This window comes from Thamnophis elegans, chromosome 12 (assembly GCF_009769535.1).
Source record: "Thamnophis elegans isolate rThaEle1 chromosome 12, rThaEle1.pri, whole genome shotgun sequence".
Classification (NCBI taxonomy): Eukaryota; Metazoa; Chordata; class Lepidosauria; order Squamata; family Colubridae; genus Thamnophis; species Thamnophis elegans.
This window is the reverse complement of record NC_045552.1, coordinates 19696976-19717861: the sequence shown is the minus strand read 5'-3', so window position 1 is coordinate 19717861 and position 20886 is coordinate 19696976. Positions and strand designations below refer to the sequence as shown.

At 41.8% G+C, this 20886-nt stretch overlaps 1 protein-coding gene across 2 annotated transcripts in view; it reads left to right on the top strand.

Annotated features, from left to right (window-relative positions):
• Positions 1-20886, top strand: part of LOC116515333 (mannosyl-oligosaccharide 1,2-alpha-mannosidase IA-like) — a 205582-nt gene that overhangs the window by 76573 nt on the left and 108123 nt on the right. For both annotated transcript variants that reach the window (XM_032227308.1, XM_032227307.1), the window contains exon 2: positions 15979-16075. In XM_032227308.1, coding sequence (XP_032083199.1) covers positions 15979-16075 — 97 coding nt within the window. The remainder of the gene's footprint in view (positions 1-15978; positions 16076-20886) is intronic.

Genomic DNA, 20886 nt, shown 5'->3' with positions numbered 1-20886 from the left:
TTCATCATGAAGAATAGAATAGAATAGAATTCTTTATTGGCCAAGTGTGATTGGATACACAAGGAGTTTGTCTTTGGTGCATAGGCTCTCAGTGTACATAAAGAAAAACTAGAATAGAATAGAATAGAATAGAATAGAATAGAGTTCTTTATTGGCCAAGTGTGATTGGACACACGAGGAATTTGTCTTTGGTGCAAATGCTCTCAGTGAACATACAAACAACAGAGTGCTAGGTCATGGATCATAGTTACAAGAAGTAAACATAAGATACAGCAAATGCTAAATCATAGCCACCAATCAGAGAAGGTATTAGGGAAGGATAAAGTCAATACAGCCTACTACATAGGTAAATAGCTTTAGGCCTAAGACAGTGCTGTGAGAACCAGTCTGTGAACCAACAAAGATGAAGAAGCTTCTTGGATGAGAAGCGAAACCTCTTCAAAGAAAAACCAGAAGGTCCAGTTGCCTCTTGAAAAAGCACCTTTGGGACAATGTGAACCAATGGTTCTCTGTGGGCATGGTTGGGTCAAAAATGAAATGAAAAATACAGCTTCAGGCCACAAGTGGAACCAGAACTTCCATCGCTAAGCAATGCGGTAGTTAAATGAGTCGTCATGAGACTGCACCCCATGTTATAACCTTTTTGCCATGGTCATTAAGTGAATCCAGCTTTGCTGGTTGGAAGCAGGCTAAGAATGTTACAAAGGGTGATTATGTGACTCTGGGCCAATGCAACAGTTATAAATATGGGCTAGTCATCACATTATCTCTTTGCCGCAACCGTCTGATAAGTCGTTGTTTTCAGCAATGTCATAACTTCCAATGGTCTCTAATTGAATGGATGTAAGTCGAAGAGGACCTGCAACTGGCAAATAACATACTTTGGCTTAAGGGGAAAGAGTTGCATGAAAATCCAGAGCGAGATAAGCTACTTATGCTCTGGAGCCTTGTACAAGGGGTTGAATTTTTGTTAGTAAATTCAATTTTTCACAGTAGTTAATCCCACACTTGACCCTGAAACCTTAATAATTCCTTCCCCCCCCCACCCTACCCCTGCAAATTCTATTCAGACAGTGTTGCCTAGATAGTATTTCTCCTTATTTATATGACCGTCTGTGAAACTCTTGCTTTGCAAGAGGATTTTTTTTTCACCTTCAGAAATAACCTCTTCTGAAATCCCTAAAGCAAACACTGTTTTATTTTATTTTCTTGCCCGCATTAATTACTCTGAGCCTGGCCAGATGTTGGGCTTTGGAAAAGAGAGAGAGAGAAGGCCCAAACTAGAGCTTAAACAATTTGGCCCTCTTTCCTTCTCCATCCCTTCACACCATGAGGCAGCTTTCTATGCCAGATCTGACAATTACTGAATATATCTCCCAGAATTCCCTGTGAAAGTGAACTGGAGAATTCTGGGTATTTTAAAATTTAAAGTTTTTTTTTTTTTTTTTATAGATTTTATTGGTAAAAAGAAAATACAACATCCATAACTTGTAACAAAACAATACAACTACATTTCGAGATATTCCCATACTATCAAATCATTATAAACATCAAAGGTTAGGTATCTTTCCCTCCCTCTTTTCTTCCCTCCCCCCTTACTTCCTTCTCCCCTGCCTTCCCTCCTTTCTTTTCTCCTTTTCTCCTTTCCTTCCCCCTCCTTTCCCTCCCTCGCTCCCCCCCTCCTTCACACATACCTTCCCTCCTTCCCTGCCTCTTTCCCTCCTCCTTCCTTTTCTCTTAATCTCCCTCCTTTCCTCCCTCCTTCCCTCCTTCCTTTCAACTCTCCTTCTCTCTTTCTTTCCCTCCCTCTTTCCCTCTTTACTACCCTCTCTTCTTCCCTCCCTCCTTCCTCCCCCAGTTTCTTCTCTTTCTTCTCTCCTTCTTTCTTCCCACCTTCTTTCCCTTCTCTTCTTTCTCTTCCTCCTCTTTCTTCCCCCCTTCTTCTGCCTTTCCTATTCCTCTCCTTTCTCCTCTCCATCCAGACTTCCCTACTATCCTCCTTCCCTCCCTTCTAACCTTTGTTACATTTGCGTATTTTCCTCTGCTGAGGACAATCTGGTTCTCTTTCCCTTTCCTTGCTTGAAGAGGCAAGGATTATACGTCTTCTCGTCTCATCTAAAATGAAGTTTGATCACTAATTTCATGCAGGTAATTATAGCGAATTTCCTATCAGCTTTTTAAAGTTTTCCCAGCATTGTAGCGTGACAAAATTGCTCGCTGGTGGGTTCTCGCCCCTGATACATTTCTCCTTTCGTTTATCTCTCAGTTGTTGTATATTGTTCATTTGAGTTATTGGTTTAATCGTGATAGGTTAGTTAGCTATCTCTTTTTATGTCTAGGTCTTCACTGACTCATCAAGCCATTTGTATAGCTTCTCCCAGACTGTATAAAAGTCTGTGTCTTCTTTGTCATTAATTCGCATCGTCAGTCTGTTCATTTCTGCTAGTTCTAAAATTTTATTCATCACCATGGTGTTGGTGGGGGCATTTTCACTCTTCCAGCACTGTGCGTAAACAATCCTTGACGCTGTCAGAATATGGACTAGGAGGTATTGGTCAGATTTGCAAATTTTTTGATCTATTATTCCTAATAAGAAAGTTTCCGGCTTAAAGCATAGTTTAATTGACAGGATTCCATTCAGCCATCCTAGTATTTGCTTCCAATATGCTTTGGCTACCGGACACGTCCACCACATATGGTAGTACGTGCCCAGCACCGTTTTACATTTCCAGCATATGGCTGAAACTTTTGAAGACATTTTCGCCAGTCTTGTCGGTGGAAGATGCCAGCGGTAGAACATTTTATATATATTTTCTTTATAGGCCGTCGACTTTGTCAATTTTAGATTCCATTCCCAGACTCTTTCCCAGTCGTCTAGATCTATTGAGTGGCCGATGTTTTGGGCCCAGGTTACCATGACTTCTTTTACTCTTTCTGCTTCCGTTTTTCGAATCAGTAAGCAGTTGTATATTTTTGAAATTAATTTCTCATCTGGTCCAATTAAAATTTTATCTAATTCCTGGTTCTTGTTCTGGAAGCCAGGTTGTGCTAGATCGAATTTATGTTTGTTTTGAATTTGAAGATATGGCCACCAATCGATGTTTATTCCCTTATCAGCCAAATTTTCCCTGGGGTTTAGTTTGTTTTGGTCGTCTAGCAACTGTTGGTAGGTAACAATTTTATCCAAGTTTATCAAATTCGGGTATATCAGGGCTTCCGTCGGAGATATCCATTTAGGTAGTTGCGTATAGTATCTCCTTCTAATTTCGAGCCAGTCCTTAATCAATACCCCCCTTAAATGGTGACTACTAAAATAATTGTGGATTTTATTTCCCTCGCACCATAAGTAGTTGTGCCACCCGTATTGCAGGTCGTGGCCCTCTATTGTTAAGATTCTTTTATTAGCTAACACTACCCATTCTTTTATCCACATAGTTGTTGCTGCTTGATGATATGTTTTCCATTCCGGTAATCCCATTCCCCCTTGAGTTCTTTTATCCTGCAGGTGCATATATTTTATTCTGGGCTTTTTACCATTCCATATAAAGTTACGAATCATTTTGTCCAAATCATTATAAAATTTTTCCCCTAGCTTAACCGGTGCCGTTTGAAATAGGTAGAGGATTTTTGGGAGAACATTCATTTTAATTACTGCGACTCTTCCCATCAGTGATAGTTGTAGTTTTGACCAGGTTTTTAAGTCCTTTTGGGTATTCTGTAACAACTTATCATAGTTGTCTTCTTTTATGGAAGAGCACTTCGCAGACAGCCAGATCCCTAAATACTTAATTTTTTTAGTTACCTTTAATTCCATTGTTTCCTCTAGTTCTCCAATCTGGTTTTTGGGGAAATTTTTTATAATCATTTTTGTTTTTTCCTTGTTTATTTTTAAACCGGCCACACACCCAAAGTTCTCAATGTCCTTCATCAAATTCGGTCCTGAAAGTAAGGGGTCTTCCACGATAAAGACCATGTCATCCGCGAAGGCCTGTACTTTATATTGTTCTTTTTTTATGGTCAGGCCCCTAATTTCCTGATTTGATCTTATCCGATTTAAAAGGACCTCTAGAGACGTAATAAATAGTAGTGGGGAGAGCGGGCACCCTTGTCTAACACCCTTTCCAATTTGTATCCTCTCCGTTAGTTCCCCATTGACTATAATATTTGCAGATTGCCGTGAATATATAGATTCTATAATCTTAATAAATTTATCGCCAAATTTCATCATTTTTAGTTGAGTGATTAGAAAGTTCCAATCTAGGTTATCAAAGGCTTTCTGAGCGTCGACAAAGATTAATGCGAGTTGTTTCTCGGATCTTGTTTGATAGAATTCCAGGGTGTCCATTATTATTCTTGTATTGTTTCTAATATGTCTTTTTGGGAGAAAGCCGTTTTGATCCGAATGGATACTTTGATTTAATATTATTTTTAGTCTTTCCGCCAATATTGATACAAAGATTTTGTAATCTGCATTTAACAGGGATATGGGTCTATAATTTTGGACCTTGCTACTGTCCGCCTCTTCCTTTGGTATTAGGGTAATGTAGGCTTCCCCCCATGATTTTGGGACCCTACCATTTTGCAATGTATTATTACATAGTTCTAATAATTTGTCTTCTATGGTATTTTGAAGTTTTTTATATATTTCCGACGGGAGCCCATCCGGCCCAGGTGTTTTATTGTTTTTTTGTTTTTGAATGGCCTTTTTCAGTTCTTCTTGTGTAATTTCTTTATCGAGCATCTCTCTCATCTCCTCCGACAAGACTGGAAGCTTCTGCTTTATAAGGTATTTTCTAATGTCCTGTTCATTAATTTCGTCTTGTTTATATAGTTTCCTATAATAGTTCTGTACTATCTTTTTCTTTTCTCCTATTTCTTGTTTCAGATTCCCCTCCTCGTCATACAGTTGTTTAATAATTCTTTTGACCTTCTCCTTTCTTATTTTGTGGGCCAACCATCTCCCAGTTTTATTTGCATGTTCAAAATAATTCTGCTTCATTTTCTTAATGTTTTGTGCTATTTCCTCTTGGGAGATCAAATTTATTTGGTGTTTAATTAACTCTCCTTTTTCCCTGTGTCTACTATTTTCTGGCTCTTTCTGGGTCAGCAGTTCCGTCTCTCTTAGTTCTTTGTTCAGTGTATTAAGTTTTTCCCTGTGCATTTTGTTTCTTCTTATTATATAGGCTATGGAAATTCCCCTCACAACTGCCTTCATCGTGTCCCAAACATTTTGTATTGAGGTCTGCTCTTTACCGTTTTCTTTAAAGAAGTAGCCCAGTTCCTTTTCTATTTGTTGTACAAATTGTTTCTCTTGTAGTATGTTCTGGTTTAATGTCCACCTAGCTTTTATCCTTGCCTTCCCTTTCCATTGCCATAAGACTGGGTGATGATCGGCCCACTTGTTGGTTATTATTTCAATATTTACAGTATCCATGAGTAGCTCCGAGTTTGACCAAACCATGTCGATACGGGACCATGAATTATGTGGATGGGAGTAAAACGTGTACTGTTGCATCTTGTCATTCATTGCTCGCCAGACATCATAAAGATCTAAATCCTTCACCATATTTACATAGGCAGACGGTAGTTTCCTTCTTGTGCTTTTCTTGTGGGTACCCTTATAGTCCATCTTACCATCTGCTATAGCGTTGAAATCCCCTAGAATACATATATTTTGCCACTCTATTTCATTTATCCTCTTATATAGATTAATATAAAATCTCTCTTGTTTTTGATTTGGGGCATAGATTCCAACTAGTAAAATTTTTTTCCCACCATTAATTATCTCCACCATTAATACCCTACCATCTTTGTCTGCATATATTAATTTGGGGTTCAACCATTCTTTTATATACATCACAATTCCTCTTTTTCTGGTTTGTGCTGACGAGCAGAATGTTTTACCTAGTTTTGGACAGACCAACAGGTTGTTGTATTTTTCTTTAATGTGGGTTTCCTGAAGACAGATTACATCTAACTTTTGTTTCACTAGATCCAACAGTACTCGTTTTCTTTTGGAAGTTATGTTAAGACCATTTACATTAGCTGATAGTACATTCGTTTCCCATTCTTCAATTCCCTTACACGTTATTCGCTTTGAGGGCACCTTTGGATCGAGTCTCGATGGGTGACCTTGCTCTCGAATCTTCTCTGCCATATCTCTCTCGTTCTCTGGCCTCTCCTGGCCCCCGCCCCTCTGGTTGAGTTTCAATTATAGTGTCCCCCTGTCTTAAAAGTCCTTCTTTATTAAATCTCTCATCGTCTGCTAGTAAAAGTTCCTGGAATTCTTGAGCTTTCGCCAAGGTATCTATTCGGTATTTCTTTTCCCTCCATGTTATCAACATTCCTTCTGGAAGGAGCCATCTGAACTGAATTCTGTCTCTGTTTAAACGTGTGGAGAGGAAGTTGTATTTCCTTCTCTTCTCTCTGACTCTCCGTGGAGTCTGTTTTAAGATGAGAATTTCTTTACCTTTGTATGTTAGAGAGTCCCCTCTTATTGTACTTAGAATGTCCTCTCTCAGCTGTCTTCTCAACACCCTCACATGGATCTCCCTCGGAAGCCGGTGGCGTTTTGCGAAGCCTGTATTGACTCTATAGGCTTCGTCCAGATCATTAATAACCTCTTTTTTCGGCCTGCCGAGGACTAATCCCAGGATTTCTCCAATCAGCTCCCGGAGGTTTTCATCTTTTGCTTCCTCCACGTTTTGTAGTCTTAAATAATATGCTGATCGCTCTAATTCTAGCTGGAGGATGGCCTCCTCCAGGCTTGAGTTTATAGATTCCAGATTGTCCTCCACTTTGTCTATCCTTTTTTCCGCTATTTCCGTTCTCCCCTTAACATTTTGAATTTCCTGCTCATTTTTCAGCAGCGCTGTTTGTATTACTCCTATACGTTCCTCAATTTTTCCCATATTGTTTCTTACTTCACGCATTTCATTCTTTACTCCCTCCAGGCCTTTGGCGACACTTTCCCCCATCTTCAATATTGTCTCTTGTAGGGAGTCCATTGTTACTTCCTGGGTTGGGGCTGCCTTATCTCCCGTTTGCCTGCCCTCAGGGGACTTTTCCCTCACCGGGGTAGATAGGGGAGTTTGCTTTTTACTCCCTTTAATTAAGGTTACTGTTTTCGTTGCCATTTGCTTTAATTCAGCTCTTCCCCTATAAGGTGTAAGTCTAGTACCTTCTGAGTGCTGCTTAAGTAGTTATACAAAGCCCGGGGTACATACAGGGTAATTAAGCTGGAGCAGGGCTGTGAAATATAGGCTCAGTTAATTCTATAGTATCTGGGAGAGTCAGGAAGAGAAACGTTTCAGCGTGATATGACAGGGTGCAGGAGAGGCCAGAAAGTATTTAGAACTCACCCATCAAACTCTTCCTGTTGTCAGTGTAGTGTTTTCCTTCTGCTGTCTCTGGCTGTAATATGACACCGGGTACTTCAAACCCTTGTGATTAAACTTCTTTCCTTTTTCCCAGGCAGGCAAATCCAGCTTCTCTTCTTCGTCTCGTCCTCTGTTAATCCTCAAATTTAACTAGTCCAAAGCCTGTCTTCTTCTATTCACAACGTCAATCAGCTTTCACAAAAGTTCACTGTTTGTATTTAATAGCCGCTGCAGATAAATGCGCCCACACACGTATCTGTATTTATTGCAGTAAAGTTGTTTATCTTTTAGGTTTAGGCTTTTAAGTCAGATCTTGTGATTACCGTCATTTGGTCCGCTATATATTCCCTGCAGCTGTCTCTCCCTTCCTTATTAGTGGCTGGCAGTCACGCCTTCTGGTCGGCCATTAATCAGCCGACCTCTTTTGCACGAACTCTGAGGGAGCCTCTTGCTTCGTGGGAGGAGATCGCCTTTCACCCTCCACTGCACAGAGGTTTCCCCTCTCCAAAGGTCCTCGCACCTCGAAGGGACCTTGCCTATTACGGCCACGCTCGTGGAAAGACCGGGCGAACCGAACAGAGAGTCTGTCAGCAGCCCGTTCCAGCGTGACGCCAGACCGGAAGTCTCATCTAAAATTTAAAGTTAATACATCTAGGGGACACCAAGTAAGGGAAGAAAACACAGATGGTCCTCAATTTACGACCACAATTGAGCCCCAATTTCTGTTGCTAAGCAAAACAGTTAGCTGAGTTTTGCTCCATGAGCCAAGATGGCTCAGTGGTTAGAGTGCAGTACTGCAGGCTACTTCAGCTGACTGCTTGCTGCAGTTCGGCAGATCAAATCTCACCAGGCTCAAGGTTGACTCAGCCTTCCATCCTTCCGAGGTGGGTAAAATGAGACCCCAGATTGTTGGGGGCAAGAGGCTGACTCTGTAAACTGCTTAGAGAAGGCTGTAAAAGCACTGTGAAGCAGTGTATAAGTCTATTGCTATTGCTATTTTGCAACCTTTCATGCCACAGTTATTAAGTGAATCACTACAATTGTTAAGTTAGAAACACGGTTGAATCTGGCTTCCCCGTTGACTTTGCTTGTTAGAAGTTCGGAAAAAGTGATCGTGTGACCCTAGGATACTGCAACCGGCATAAACACGAGCTAATTGGCAAGGTCCAAATTTTGATCCCATGAGCACAGGCATGCTGCAATGGTCATAAGTATGAAAGGCAATGATAAGTGCCTTTTTTTCCAGTGCCTTTGCAACTTTGAATTGTCACTAAATGAATAGTTGTACATTGTAGATCAATGAGTAAAAGAGTACATTCATAAGATTGTGTTGAATTTATGTTTTACTGATAAAGAAAGCGAGACTAATATAGGTCTATTTCAAATTATTTAGGTCTCATCAGCTAGCCATACCCTTCTAGGATTTGAACCCGGGCTACTTGCATATTAGGTAGATGTATTAACCTCTAAGCCACGGGCTCTCCCCACTTTGTCGGCTACACCAGGGGAAAGATTAAGTGTTTTTTGTCTGGTCTACCCAATTATGGAATGACACATACTGCTTTCTTTTTCGCCTTTCAGCCCCAACCAGGAGCCTTCACAGGCAGTCGCTTTTCCAACAAAACTATTTTTGTGTCGAATTTATGTTTCACCGACAAAGAAATAAAGGGAGACTAGTATAGATCTCTTTCCAGCTATTTAGCTCTCATCAGCTAACCATAGCCTTCTGGGATTCGAACCCAGGCTCCTTGCATATTAGGTAGATATATTCACCTCTAAGCCATTCATAACATGGCTTCAAACGATTAAAAAGGCACCGATACCATGTTAATCTGCATGAGAGAAGAAAGGTTGCGGATGATAGGAAAAATAAATGCTTAATCCCAGCTTTTACATCCTGCTTTTGGGGGGCAGCCATCAGCCATTTTTTCTTGAACTACTTATAAATAAATCAACTGTGGCAAAAGAAAAGCATCTGGACAAAGCTTTAAGCTTAGCTATTGTAAATCGGTGGTAAGAGGAGCTCAGAAAGTCCTACTTTTGCCCCAGGACAGAAATCAATGCATGTATAAATTTGATAAACACTACAAACTACTACTTTAGTAAGACCCAAGTAGATTTGTAACTTTATCTGTGAATGGTGCATAATTGACTCTGCTCCCTGTGTCAGCTTTTTTTATATCTGACATTGATGGATTGACTTTCTGGTAAAGGAAATAAACACCGAAGGAATCGTAGAAGATGGGATGAAGCTTCGGCTCTCAGTGAAGGAGAGCCCTCGGATTCTTTTGCATTAAGCCCCCCTCCGAGAATATTGCATCCAGTTTTGCTCACCACAGTGTAAAAAAGATGTTGAGACTCTAGAAAAGAGTTCAGAGAAGATCAAATAAGATGATTAGGGGACTGGAGGCTAAGCATATGAAGAACGGTTCCATGAATTGGGTATGCCTACTTTAATGGAAAAAAAGGACCAGGGGTGTGATGATAGGAGGGTTCCAATATCTAAGGGGCTGCCACAAAGAAGTGGGAGTCAACCTATTCTCCAAAGCACCTGAAGACAAAACAGGAAGCAGTGGATGGAAACCAAGCAAGGAGAGAAGCAATCTAGAACTAAGGAGAAATTTCCTGACATTGAGAACGATCAGTGGAATGGTTTGCCTTCAGAAGATATGGGTGCTCTAACACTGGAGGTTTTCAAGAAGAAACTGGACAGCCATTTATCTGAAATGGTATAAGATTTCCAGCATGATCAGGGGGTTGGACTAGAAGACCTCCTAGGACCCTTCCAATCCTGCTATTCTGTTGTGTTTTTTTCACGTGCCCTTGTAACCTTGAATGGTTGTAAGTCAAGAACTACCTGTAAAGCCATTAAAAGGTAAAGGTTCCCCTCGCACATATGTGCTAGTTGTTCCCAACTCTAGGAGGCGGTGCTCATCTCCGTTTCAAAGCCAAAGAGCCAGCACTGTCTGAAGACATTTCTGTGGTCATGTGGCTGGCATGACTAAATGCCAAAAGCGCACAGAACGTTGTTCCCTTCCCACCAAAGGTGTTTGCCTATTTTTCTACTTGCATTTTTTACCTGCTTTCGAGCTGCTAGGTTGGCAGAAGCTGGGACTAGTAACGGGAGCTCGTTCCATTACACAGCGGTAGGGATTTGAACCGCCGAACTGCCGACTTTCTGATTGACAAGCAAGTGAGCTACTGTAGGAGTCTCATCCCTGCTAGCAAAATGCTTCTTGTTGTGAGTGTTGATGATGTAGTTTTGCTGGACAGGAAGGCAGAAGCTTCTTCCAGAAAACCTAATATATTGCTGCCTAACCTTACTGATGTTTATTTTTCCTGCCCTTCAGAGGTCTGGATATGGTTGGTGTCAGCAGCTAAGAAGGGTCAGTACTTGGGTGGCGAAGCACCTGGAAAGTTGTGGGTGGAAACACCACTCTGGAAGAAAGCTAAAGCCAACTATTTACATAACGCTGTCCAGAAAACTGCATGGATGCAATCACTAAGAATCAACTTCTATTTAAGAATGTCTTTACCTTGTGTGGCCTTTTGGACTAAACTACCTAAGGTTTTAGCATGCTGCTAAAAACACAGGGGGAAACACACGTACAACCACATTGAGCCTCTTGTAGCAAAATTACTTTATTGAACATAAAAGCAATAAATGGTTGAGAAGTAATGAGAACCCAAAGAAGGAGGGGATTAAGGAGAAACCTGACTTGGTCTGAACCACAAGCAAACGTAGCTTGATGAGTAATTTCCATGCATTGGAAGGAGACCAGGGAGAGAAGGGGCATCTTTCTTCCAAATTTTTCAACCATATTGGCGGCAGTGGTGGTATTCAGCCAGTTCGGACCAGGTAGTGGCGACCTGTGGGTGGATGCACCCACCCATCCTGGCACTATGCCGTCATATTTAGCCACGTTTTCTAAGCCACATGCATGTGTGCAAGTTGCATGCATGAGCAAAGCACATGCATGAAAGGCCGCACGCATGTGCGGAAGGCGGCGCGCAAGCCAAGCGACCATGCATGCGCACTCACATTTTTGATGCGCGGCAAACCGGTGGTAAAATTATGTGTAACCCACCTCTAGTTGGTGGAAACCTGATTTATTATTTATCCATTGACTTACTGAGGCCTTCCTTGGAAGAAGTGGACTGAGACTGGAATCTCAAGCTTTTGAGAGCAGGAAAATCCTTCGTTTTGCATCATTTTATTTTTTTAAAAAAAGGTGGGGAGGGAAGGCTTGGCCACTAATTCTCCTCTAATCTCATAAGGATGCATATTTTTCCTCCTCCCTTTCCCTGCCAGCTGGGCCCAGGCCTGTGAAGGGAAAACAGAAACATTCGCTTCCTCTAACAGTGTCAGTGACCTCCTAAGTAACTGTCTTTCCAGGAAATCCAGTTTGCTGATTACTTGGAAATATTTTTCCCACCCACAATTTTTGGAGAACTGCTTGTGCCAAAAAACAGAATGGACTCATGAAAGTTTTTATGCATTCATGCATACATACATACGTACCTCCCTCTGTGTCTCCAAGGGGTCTATTTATCTTCCTTTAGAAAGCACGCACTAGTTTTGGCAGATGTTTGCAGTAGCCGAATAGTAACCAGGTCAAAATCCTTATGCATTTTGTTGTTGTTGTTAGTTGCAAAGTTGTGTCTGACCCATCGTGACCCTGTGGACCACGTTCCTCCAGGCCTTCCTGTCCTCTACCATCCTCCAGAGTCCGTTGAAGCTCATGACTGCTGCTTCAGTGACTCTATCCAGCCACCTCATTCTCTGTTGTCTCCTTCTTCTTTTGCCCTCCATCATTCCCAGCATGAGGCTCTTCTCCAGGGAGTCCTTCCTTCTCATTTGGTGGCCAAAGTATTTGAGTTTCATCTTCAGGTTCTGGCCTTCTAGAGAGCAGTCAGGGTTATACACCTATAGAATTTATCTTGATTCAAAGTGATGTAAGCCAACAGGTAAAGCTTTGTGTAGACAGGGAGAAAGTGTTTGGGATGGGGAAATTTCCTAAGCTAGATAAAGGGGTCTCATTGAAATTTGACAAGGCTACTCTCTCCCTGAACTGCCAGTATCTTAGTTTGGTCTCCCGAATTTGTCAGTCTGTTGAAGGCCAGAGAACAACTGCACCCTTTGTCCACGTTGATTCTGATCCATCTAGAACAGGGCTGTCTAAAATTTGAGGCTTGTGGACTTCTACTCCCAGAATTCCTCAGCCAGCATACTGAGTATTTCTGGGAGTTGAAGTCCATATGTCTTAAAATTGCTAAGTTTGAAGAGTCCTAATCTAGAAAGAGGGGACCTGTCACTGTAATGTGCTGAAGATGTGCCTTTTCTTTGAAGTCAACCTTGAAACTTCAGCTGAGGCAGAACCAGGGGTGAAATTCAGCCGGTTCTGACCGTTTCTGAAGAACCGATAGCAGAAATTTTGAATAGTTTGGAGAACTGGAAAATACCACCTCTGGCTGGCCCCAGAGTGGGGAGGGAATGCGGATTTTGCAGTATCCTTCCCATGGAGTGGGGAGGGAATGGGGATTTTGCAGTATCCTTCCCTTGGAGTGGGGAGGGAATGGGGATTTTGCAGTATCCTTCCCATGGAGTGGGCAGAGAATGGGGATTTTGCAGTATCCTCCCCCCAGGAGTGGGGAGAGAATGGGAATTTTGCAGTATCCTTCCCCTGCCACGCCCACCAAGCCACACCCACAAAACCACTGTTGTAAAACAAATTGGGCAGAACTGAAACACTGTCAGTTCATGGAACCAGCTCCTATGAAATCACTCATATCTGTTGGAATTGCATTTTCAAGGCTAACAAAATACCAAAATGGCTTAGAACCAGGTATTGTGAAGAATTGCTTGAAGCCCAATAAGCCAATCTGTGTTTTAATACCAGCTGAAAATTGGGTGCTTGCTGGTTTCCATGTTGCCCAATCTGTTGACAGTGGGAAGTAAAGCTCCTGTTGGGAATATAATCTAATGGTTGGGTTGGCAATATATAAATCATGTAACAATGCTATGTCTGTTTCTTTAAATCATACTGTAAAATATGATTGATTGCTGTTTCCTCAATCGGCCATAAGAGGGAGCCAGAATGACTGTTACTCTCTTTGTTAGATGCTGGGCTGATCTGACCTGAGTGTTTTGGAAGCTGGCTGTTAGAAAGTGCCATGAGCTATTGTAAGTTTTGCAACTGCTAGCAAACTTTGAGTACCAGACTGTTTGTATGATTATGGACTGTTATTTAGATTATCCCTTAACTGAAAGACATTGATGACTGACTGTCTTATCCATGTATGACTTGGACTGTTTGATGGACTCTGATACTGCTATTTCCACAAATGTAAAAGCCTATTTAAACTGCAGTGTCTCTGTATGGTGGTTTGTGTGTTCTCCAACACAACTCTTCTCTAAATGCACTCGCTCTCCCAACGGGGAGCTTACCTAACAGCTCCTTCAGCAGTTGTTCTTACTTTGTGCTTTCCCTTCCCAATGAGAGTTTATCCAATCTGCAACATTTAAACTCTAGCTGTTTTCAGCTGAGCATGGAGCATATTAAAATATTGTCGGAATCTGGATTGATTTGCAGCTCTTTTATGATTGAGATGATTTTATTCTCCTCTTGGGTGATTTGTATTCTGTAACCCAACTGGGAAAGGCTTGAGTTCTAGAAATATAGTTAAGAAATGGATTAACTAAAAGCATTCTTACTGAGAGAGAATGAGAGGAATCTAAACTCCGGGGCTTAGTTTAAATTTGATTCTTTCACTATGGAGCAGAAAAGAACTACATATACCTATGGTTTTCATCCTAAAAAGGTAAAGGTAAAGGTTCCCCTGCATATATGTGCTAGTTGTTTCCGGCTCTAGGGGCGGTGCTCAACTCCAGTTCTAAGCTGAAGAGCCAGTACTGTCCGGAGACGTTTCCATGGTCATTTGGTCGGCATGACTAAACGCCGAAGGCACATGTAAATGCTGTTATCTTCCCACCAAAGGTCGTCTCTGTTTTTCTACTTGCATTTTTACATGCTTTCGAACTGCTAGGTTGGCAGAAGCTGGGACAAGTAACAGGAGCTCACTCTGTTACGTGATGCTAGGGATTCGAACCACTGAACTACTGACCTTCTGATCGACAAGCTCAGTGTCTTAGTGTCTTAGCCACTGAGCCACCGCGTCCCTTACGCTGCGTCCCTTCTCATCCTAGAGACCTATTAATCTTTATTAGTTGTTAGGACAATCGGAAACCACCACATCCAGAGGTTTAATTTTGAAGGACTGTTGCAAAAAGGGATGAATGGTGGAGACAGATGTGTATGAGTTTCCAAGGAGCATATGATTGGCTGTTGAGATAAGTAGGTTGCTCTGATTATAGGATGGTTTGATTCAGTGGTATGTTGCAGGCGGTACGGCCTGGTACGGGCATACCAGTGCCTGCTCAGGTACCATTCCAGTTTGGTGCTCCAGAGGGCCCACCTGAGCTCCTTATCTGTATTTGAGCTCTTTGGCACTTACACGCACAGAGCACATGGCCCCTGCGTGATGCTCTGCCGAGCACCTGGACCTTTGCGGAGGCTCACAGAAGCATCACTGTACCGGTTGCAATGGGATCCAGAACCCACCACTGATTTGATCCAAATCATGAGGTTCTCTTTAGGTATTATCTCAGTATCAAACCTGATACTGATTTTAATTATTCTGCCTTGAATAATTGTTTTGAAATAGAGGCAGTCTTTGACTTATGACCAATTGGGTAATAATGGGTAATTGGGACCAAAATACTCATGGCTAAGTAAGGTAGTTATTAAGCGAGTCAGGTCTCATCTTATCTTTTTTGCTACCATAGTTAATGCCATGCAGTCATTAAGTGAAGTCCGGCTTCTCCCATTGATTTTGCTGGTTGGAAACCATTAGTGAAGGTTGCACATGGCAATTACATGACCCAGGAATGCTGAAGTTATTATACTATATGTACATATCAGTTGTCAAGTGTCCAAAGTTGGATCATGCCACTTTGGGGAGGATCAGTTGTAAGCCCATTTTTTCACTGCTGTTATAACTTTGAACGTTTGCTAAAGGGAGGGTTGTGAGAATCGCCTATATTCTGAGTTTTGTTTTTAGTTCATACCAGCATACTTAGCAGATGCAAAACAATAACAATAAATAGTCAAGGCAGTAGGAAGTGAATCAGTGTGTTGTTCTCATATACTCTTAATTTTATTTTGTCAAATGTTTTCAATCTACAGAGAAGTCTCAGAGATTTAGTAGGAAAACAGTCTGAATAAGATAGGATTCCAATTTTATTGGAAGCATTTTATTTTTGTAGCCTACAATCTACAGCTAGCTAGTTAATGTACGGAGAGCAGAAGATATTTCTTACACCCACTTGTTAAATGCTAATTTGTGAATTTAAATTCATTTCATCCAGAATTCAACAGCAAGACAGCATCATTGTTTCTCTGGGTTTGTGTGTGCATATTTGGATTCCTTCTGTCCCTCTGCCCATCAATTAACTCTATCCTTGAACACAGCGATGCCCAGATGCTGTCTGAAAAAAATCAGATACCTGCTAAGTGCCAGTTACCTCTTTCTTTTGCAGATGATGAAATTTGCTTGGGATAACTACAAGCAGTTCGCTCTGGGGAAAAACGAACTGAGACCTCTCACGAGAAATGGACACATCGGGAACATGTTTGGTGAGTTGAACTTTAATGTTGCTGAAATCAACCCAGTGCCTGGTCTAGTTCCTAAATGCTTAGCAACAGGCAGTCAGACTAGGATACATATTTTGAAGTGTGACTAAGTGCATGGTGGACTCATACTCCCCACCTTCAGAACAGCTATATAAATATAAGACAACTGGCAAAGCAGCTAGTTTTACCAAGTCACAACACAACTTGGTTCTATGGACCATCGGTTGGTCCTTCGAATAGGTTTGAAACTGCCCCCCACAACCCAATGTACTTCAGCTGAATGGTACTATCACATTCTCAGTCTTCAAGGCTTCTGGGGTGGCAGTAGAAAATCTAGGTACTCAAAACTGACCTACGTCATTGGAAGGAACGTAAACTATATATAACAGGAAGAGAATAAGAATGCAGTGCTTTCAACTGCTTTGAAACTCATCGAATTTGATACTCAACGCATTTTGATGAGAAGATTTTGTCCTGGTACTCATTGTTTGTTTAGTATTCAACGCATCAGCTAGAACTTGTCAGTGTTGGCTGCTTGTGACTCACTACATTATTCCTTATGAGAAAAAACTGTTTGGTGTTCATCATTTTTGGTACTCATCGCATCTCCTGGAACCAATTATGATGAGTATCGAGGTACCACTATAGATGAAAACTATAGCAGAAAGATGGGAGATGTATCAATGAAGATTCTCAGTCATCATTGAGTCAAGGCAACTGGCCTTCTTTTCTTCTTCGTTTGAAACATTTTGTTGCTTGGCCAAGTAACTTCTTCACTGTGAGCAAGTTGGTTAGGGGGACCCCATATAGATCCTCCAGGGAGGTTAGATGAGAAATAAAACCTCCCTGGAGGATATATATAAGAAATTCCTACTAGAATCCTTACTTCCTCTTCTGCCATTTCAGTAGTTTAAAGTACTGGGAATCTTAGGGAGCTGAAGGCTAGTTTGGGTGCTTGAGGTTAGGTAGCAAAGAGATTGCATCTCAGTCGTTTCATTTATACCTTGATAGGCTGCTGCTCATCCCACCTCTAAAATTTCAGATAATAAAACCCGCATCAAATGAGAGGCAGCGAGTTAATAAAAAAAAAAATCAAATGGCACAGCCGTACTTGACTCTAAACAGTTTTGAATGAAATAGATTAAGTGCAGCTCTTACAGTCAGGTTTCTAGCCAGTCTGCACCAGGAGATGAGCTAGAATAGAGAGGTTCAGAGATTGGAATCAGTGGGTGGTATTACTCCCCCCACCCACCCACCCCAACTACTAAGCCCCCAGCCCCATTACATAAAGCTTCCCAAGCCCTCTCAATTCAGATGCAATTTGCCTGATTTAAAAGCGACTATTGACGGGGAAATTTAAGCCCAAAGCTGCTTTTGTCCAGTACTAGCTGCTGTTATGGAAAGCGGGCGGTGACTTTTGCGAAATACCGACTACGTGGATCGATATGCAAAGCTTTGCACTCTCGGTGCCGGTTGGTTTGCGTAATTTCCCCTTAGCAGGCTGCCGTGTTTTGGATAACTCAAATTCTTAACCCTGCTTAGAGCTAGCAAGCTTCCTCCCTCGATAAGCCTCGCTTCTGTTCCTTTGTCAGCGTAGCTTCTTGCCAGTTTTTAATTTAAACATTCAGTATTATGCCTGATCTAAACAGGCAAGACTGAAAACATCGCAGTTGTGCCAATCTGGACACAGTTATTTAAGCAGGGTTTTGGACCGATGCCGTATGGCAAAACCTGATGATTGCTAACAGCATCGCTGGGCCGCCATATGTAGCTGGATCCCTGCCTGTTACGTCTAATTAAAGCTGGATAGACAGTCTTGTAAGTTTATCAGCTGATATGACAATTGGTTGCCTTGAAGCTGAGTTGTTCTTATGAAACCTGTAGCATCTCTCTGAGTAAACCCACCATAAAATTATTGGGCCAGCTGCAGGCCTGTTGTGACTCTTTTGTGACAGGCAGGAAATAACAAAGCAATTGGTATTTGTGTGTGTGATGATAGCGATGCATCTTGTGTTGCCTGAATTGCCATGATGGATAATCAGGTCTTTGGAGATAGCATTGTCTGCAGCTCATTTTCTTAGAGCTTTTGAGGAGCATTTGTTACTGCTGTCTATATGATCTTGTCGATCAGAAAATCCGGCGGTTCAAACCCCTAGTGCTGCGTAACGGACTAAGCTCCTGTTACGTGTCCTAGCTTCTGCCATCCTAGCAGTTTAAAAGCATGTAAAAATGCAAGTAGAAAAATAGGAACTACCTTTGGTGGGAAGGTAACAGTGCTCCCAGCGCCTTTGATGTTTAGTCATGCCAGCCACAGAACCATCAAGACACCTTCAGACAGTGCCGGCTCTTCGGCTTAGAAATGGAGATGAGCACTGCACCCTAGAGTCAGGAACGACTAGCACATATGTGCAAGGGGAACCTTTACCCTTACCTTTTTATGATTTTAATGGGTTCTTTGGAAGACTTGGCTGGCCTTCTTTTTTCTTTTTCTTTTCTTCTTTTGAGAGAGAGAGCTGATGAGGGCTAAATAGCTTGAAATACATCTAACTAGTCTCCCTTTATTTATTTATCAGCACAAATGCAACACACACAGACATGTTTTCGTAGATTTTCATGGGTACAGGTATGCAGATCTTGGCGTATTTGGGTCTTTTCCCATGTAAGATTGAGAGTATCTGGGCAACGTTTCGACAAGGTCCCACTTGCCATCTTCAGGCTGGTGCCTTCAGCTTCATGCTTGTGCAAGCAAAGTGTGATCGGAGCTGCCGTCTTTCTATAAATATTGGTGTGTGTGTGGAGTTCTGGCTTTGTTGCTGTAAGCGGGTTGGTTGGCTGTGTTGTTACATCTTGATTAGTTGATGGAGTTGATGTATGCAGATTAGTCGGCTGTTTCATAACATCCTGTGTGACTGAGGTACTAGCTGTGTGCCCATTAGTCTTTTGTGTTGTAACGACCTGGGTAATGGGCTGTGTGATGACATCCTGAGCTCTAGTGTAGTGATATCATGAGTCCTGTGCTGCAACATCCTGGGAGGTTGGCTGTGTTGTAACATCCTGAGCCTTTGCGTTGTAACCTCCTGAGTTCTGTGATGTAATGTCCTGAGCAGATATGTATGTATGTATGTATGTATGTATGTATGTATGTATGTATGTATGTATGTATGTAGTGTTGCAACCCCTGGTATGCCCAAATATGGGAGGAAGCTTACTGCTTCCATTCTCTGTCCATTGGCTCGTCACAAGAGACCATCCAGACAGAAACCCAATATTTTTACTGTTGCCCTTGTTACATTTGTGTTGTATTTGTGCTGATAAATAACACATCTGCCTAAGATGTAATACAGCACAGGTTCTAATCCCAGTAAGGGTATGGCTAGCTGATGAGAGCTAAATAGCTTGAAATAGATCTATACTAGTCTACCTTTATTTATTTATCAGCACAAATACAACACACACACACACACACACACACACACACACACACACACACACACACACACACATATATATATATATATATATATATATATATATATATATATATATATATATATATATATATATATATATGCTGGTGGGCGCATCACAATTTGTATGCAGAAGACATTCATTTCTGTGTGGCTTAGTAAATAGAGCCAGGAGCGATGCAATCCCTTTGCAAACATCAGTTAGATGAGATGGTTTAGAAGTCAAATGGGTGTTGTTGTTTTTTTTAACCAATCTTATGCAAATATATTGCTAGGTGTGTTTCAGAATGCCATTTTTAATCCTGAAATCTCTGATAGCTACATCTTGCCACATTCTGACATTGACTCTTTTGAGCTCCTGCATTTCCTGGCATGAGTCCACTCTACCTGCTGAACTGATTGTCTAAGTGCTCTTTTTGCTGTTGACTTCTGATTCCGACATTAGATAAGGTGGGACGAGAAGAAGGTGGGTGGGGCCCACATTTGACAAATAAATAAATGGAACATTCTTTGTGGCTGCTGTTGTCATGGCACAAGTCATGCTCCATCTGATTTCCATACTCACACACTGTTGGTCGTTCTTGTTATATTTGTTTTGGCAATGTTTAAGTTTTGTGTTACCCCTTTTTACTGGAACTTTTTCTATTTTATACTTCCGTTGAAGATTGGGAAGCTTAGATTTGAACATTAATACCACAGGACCAGGGATGGGCTTCAAAAATTTTAGCAGGGGGTTCTCTGCCCAGTTGCTGGGTGGGTGTGGCCATGGTGGGCATGGCATAGTCAGCCTCCTACATCACAACGGGCGGGGGGAGGCATTTTTTTCTCTCCCCAGGCTGGCAATCGGCAAAATTAGCCTGCAATACATATTCTAACCATTTTGCCACCATGGCTCTTAGATGGATGGGTGCATACATTCATGTTGTATGGGTAGATAGATGATGGAAGGATAGATAGGTGGACAGATGGATGTCAGGGTTCCAAGTAACACCCCCAATGAAAGAAGACTCTGAGGTTTGAGGTTCCTCAAAGTTCCATTTTATTAGAGATGTCGTATTGGCACATCTGGGAGAATCTGAATCTGAAAGTTTCCAGGTTTTCCCCATCCAAGTCAAAGTTCAATTCCCTTTCCAGCACCCACATGTCTATCACATGTCCCAATCAGGCACCATCCCAACTGGAGATGCCTCTCAGTCACGCCACTCCAGGTGCAGGGCAAGATGTCCTTGGCTCTCTGACAAAGGAATGTTATTTTGACTGTATCTACCCCACTCCATATATTTCCCCCGACCAATTTCCCACAGCAGTAAATGTGGCAGGTTTCAGTTTCAGTTTCAGTTTCAGTTT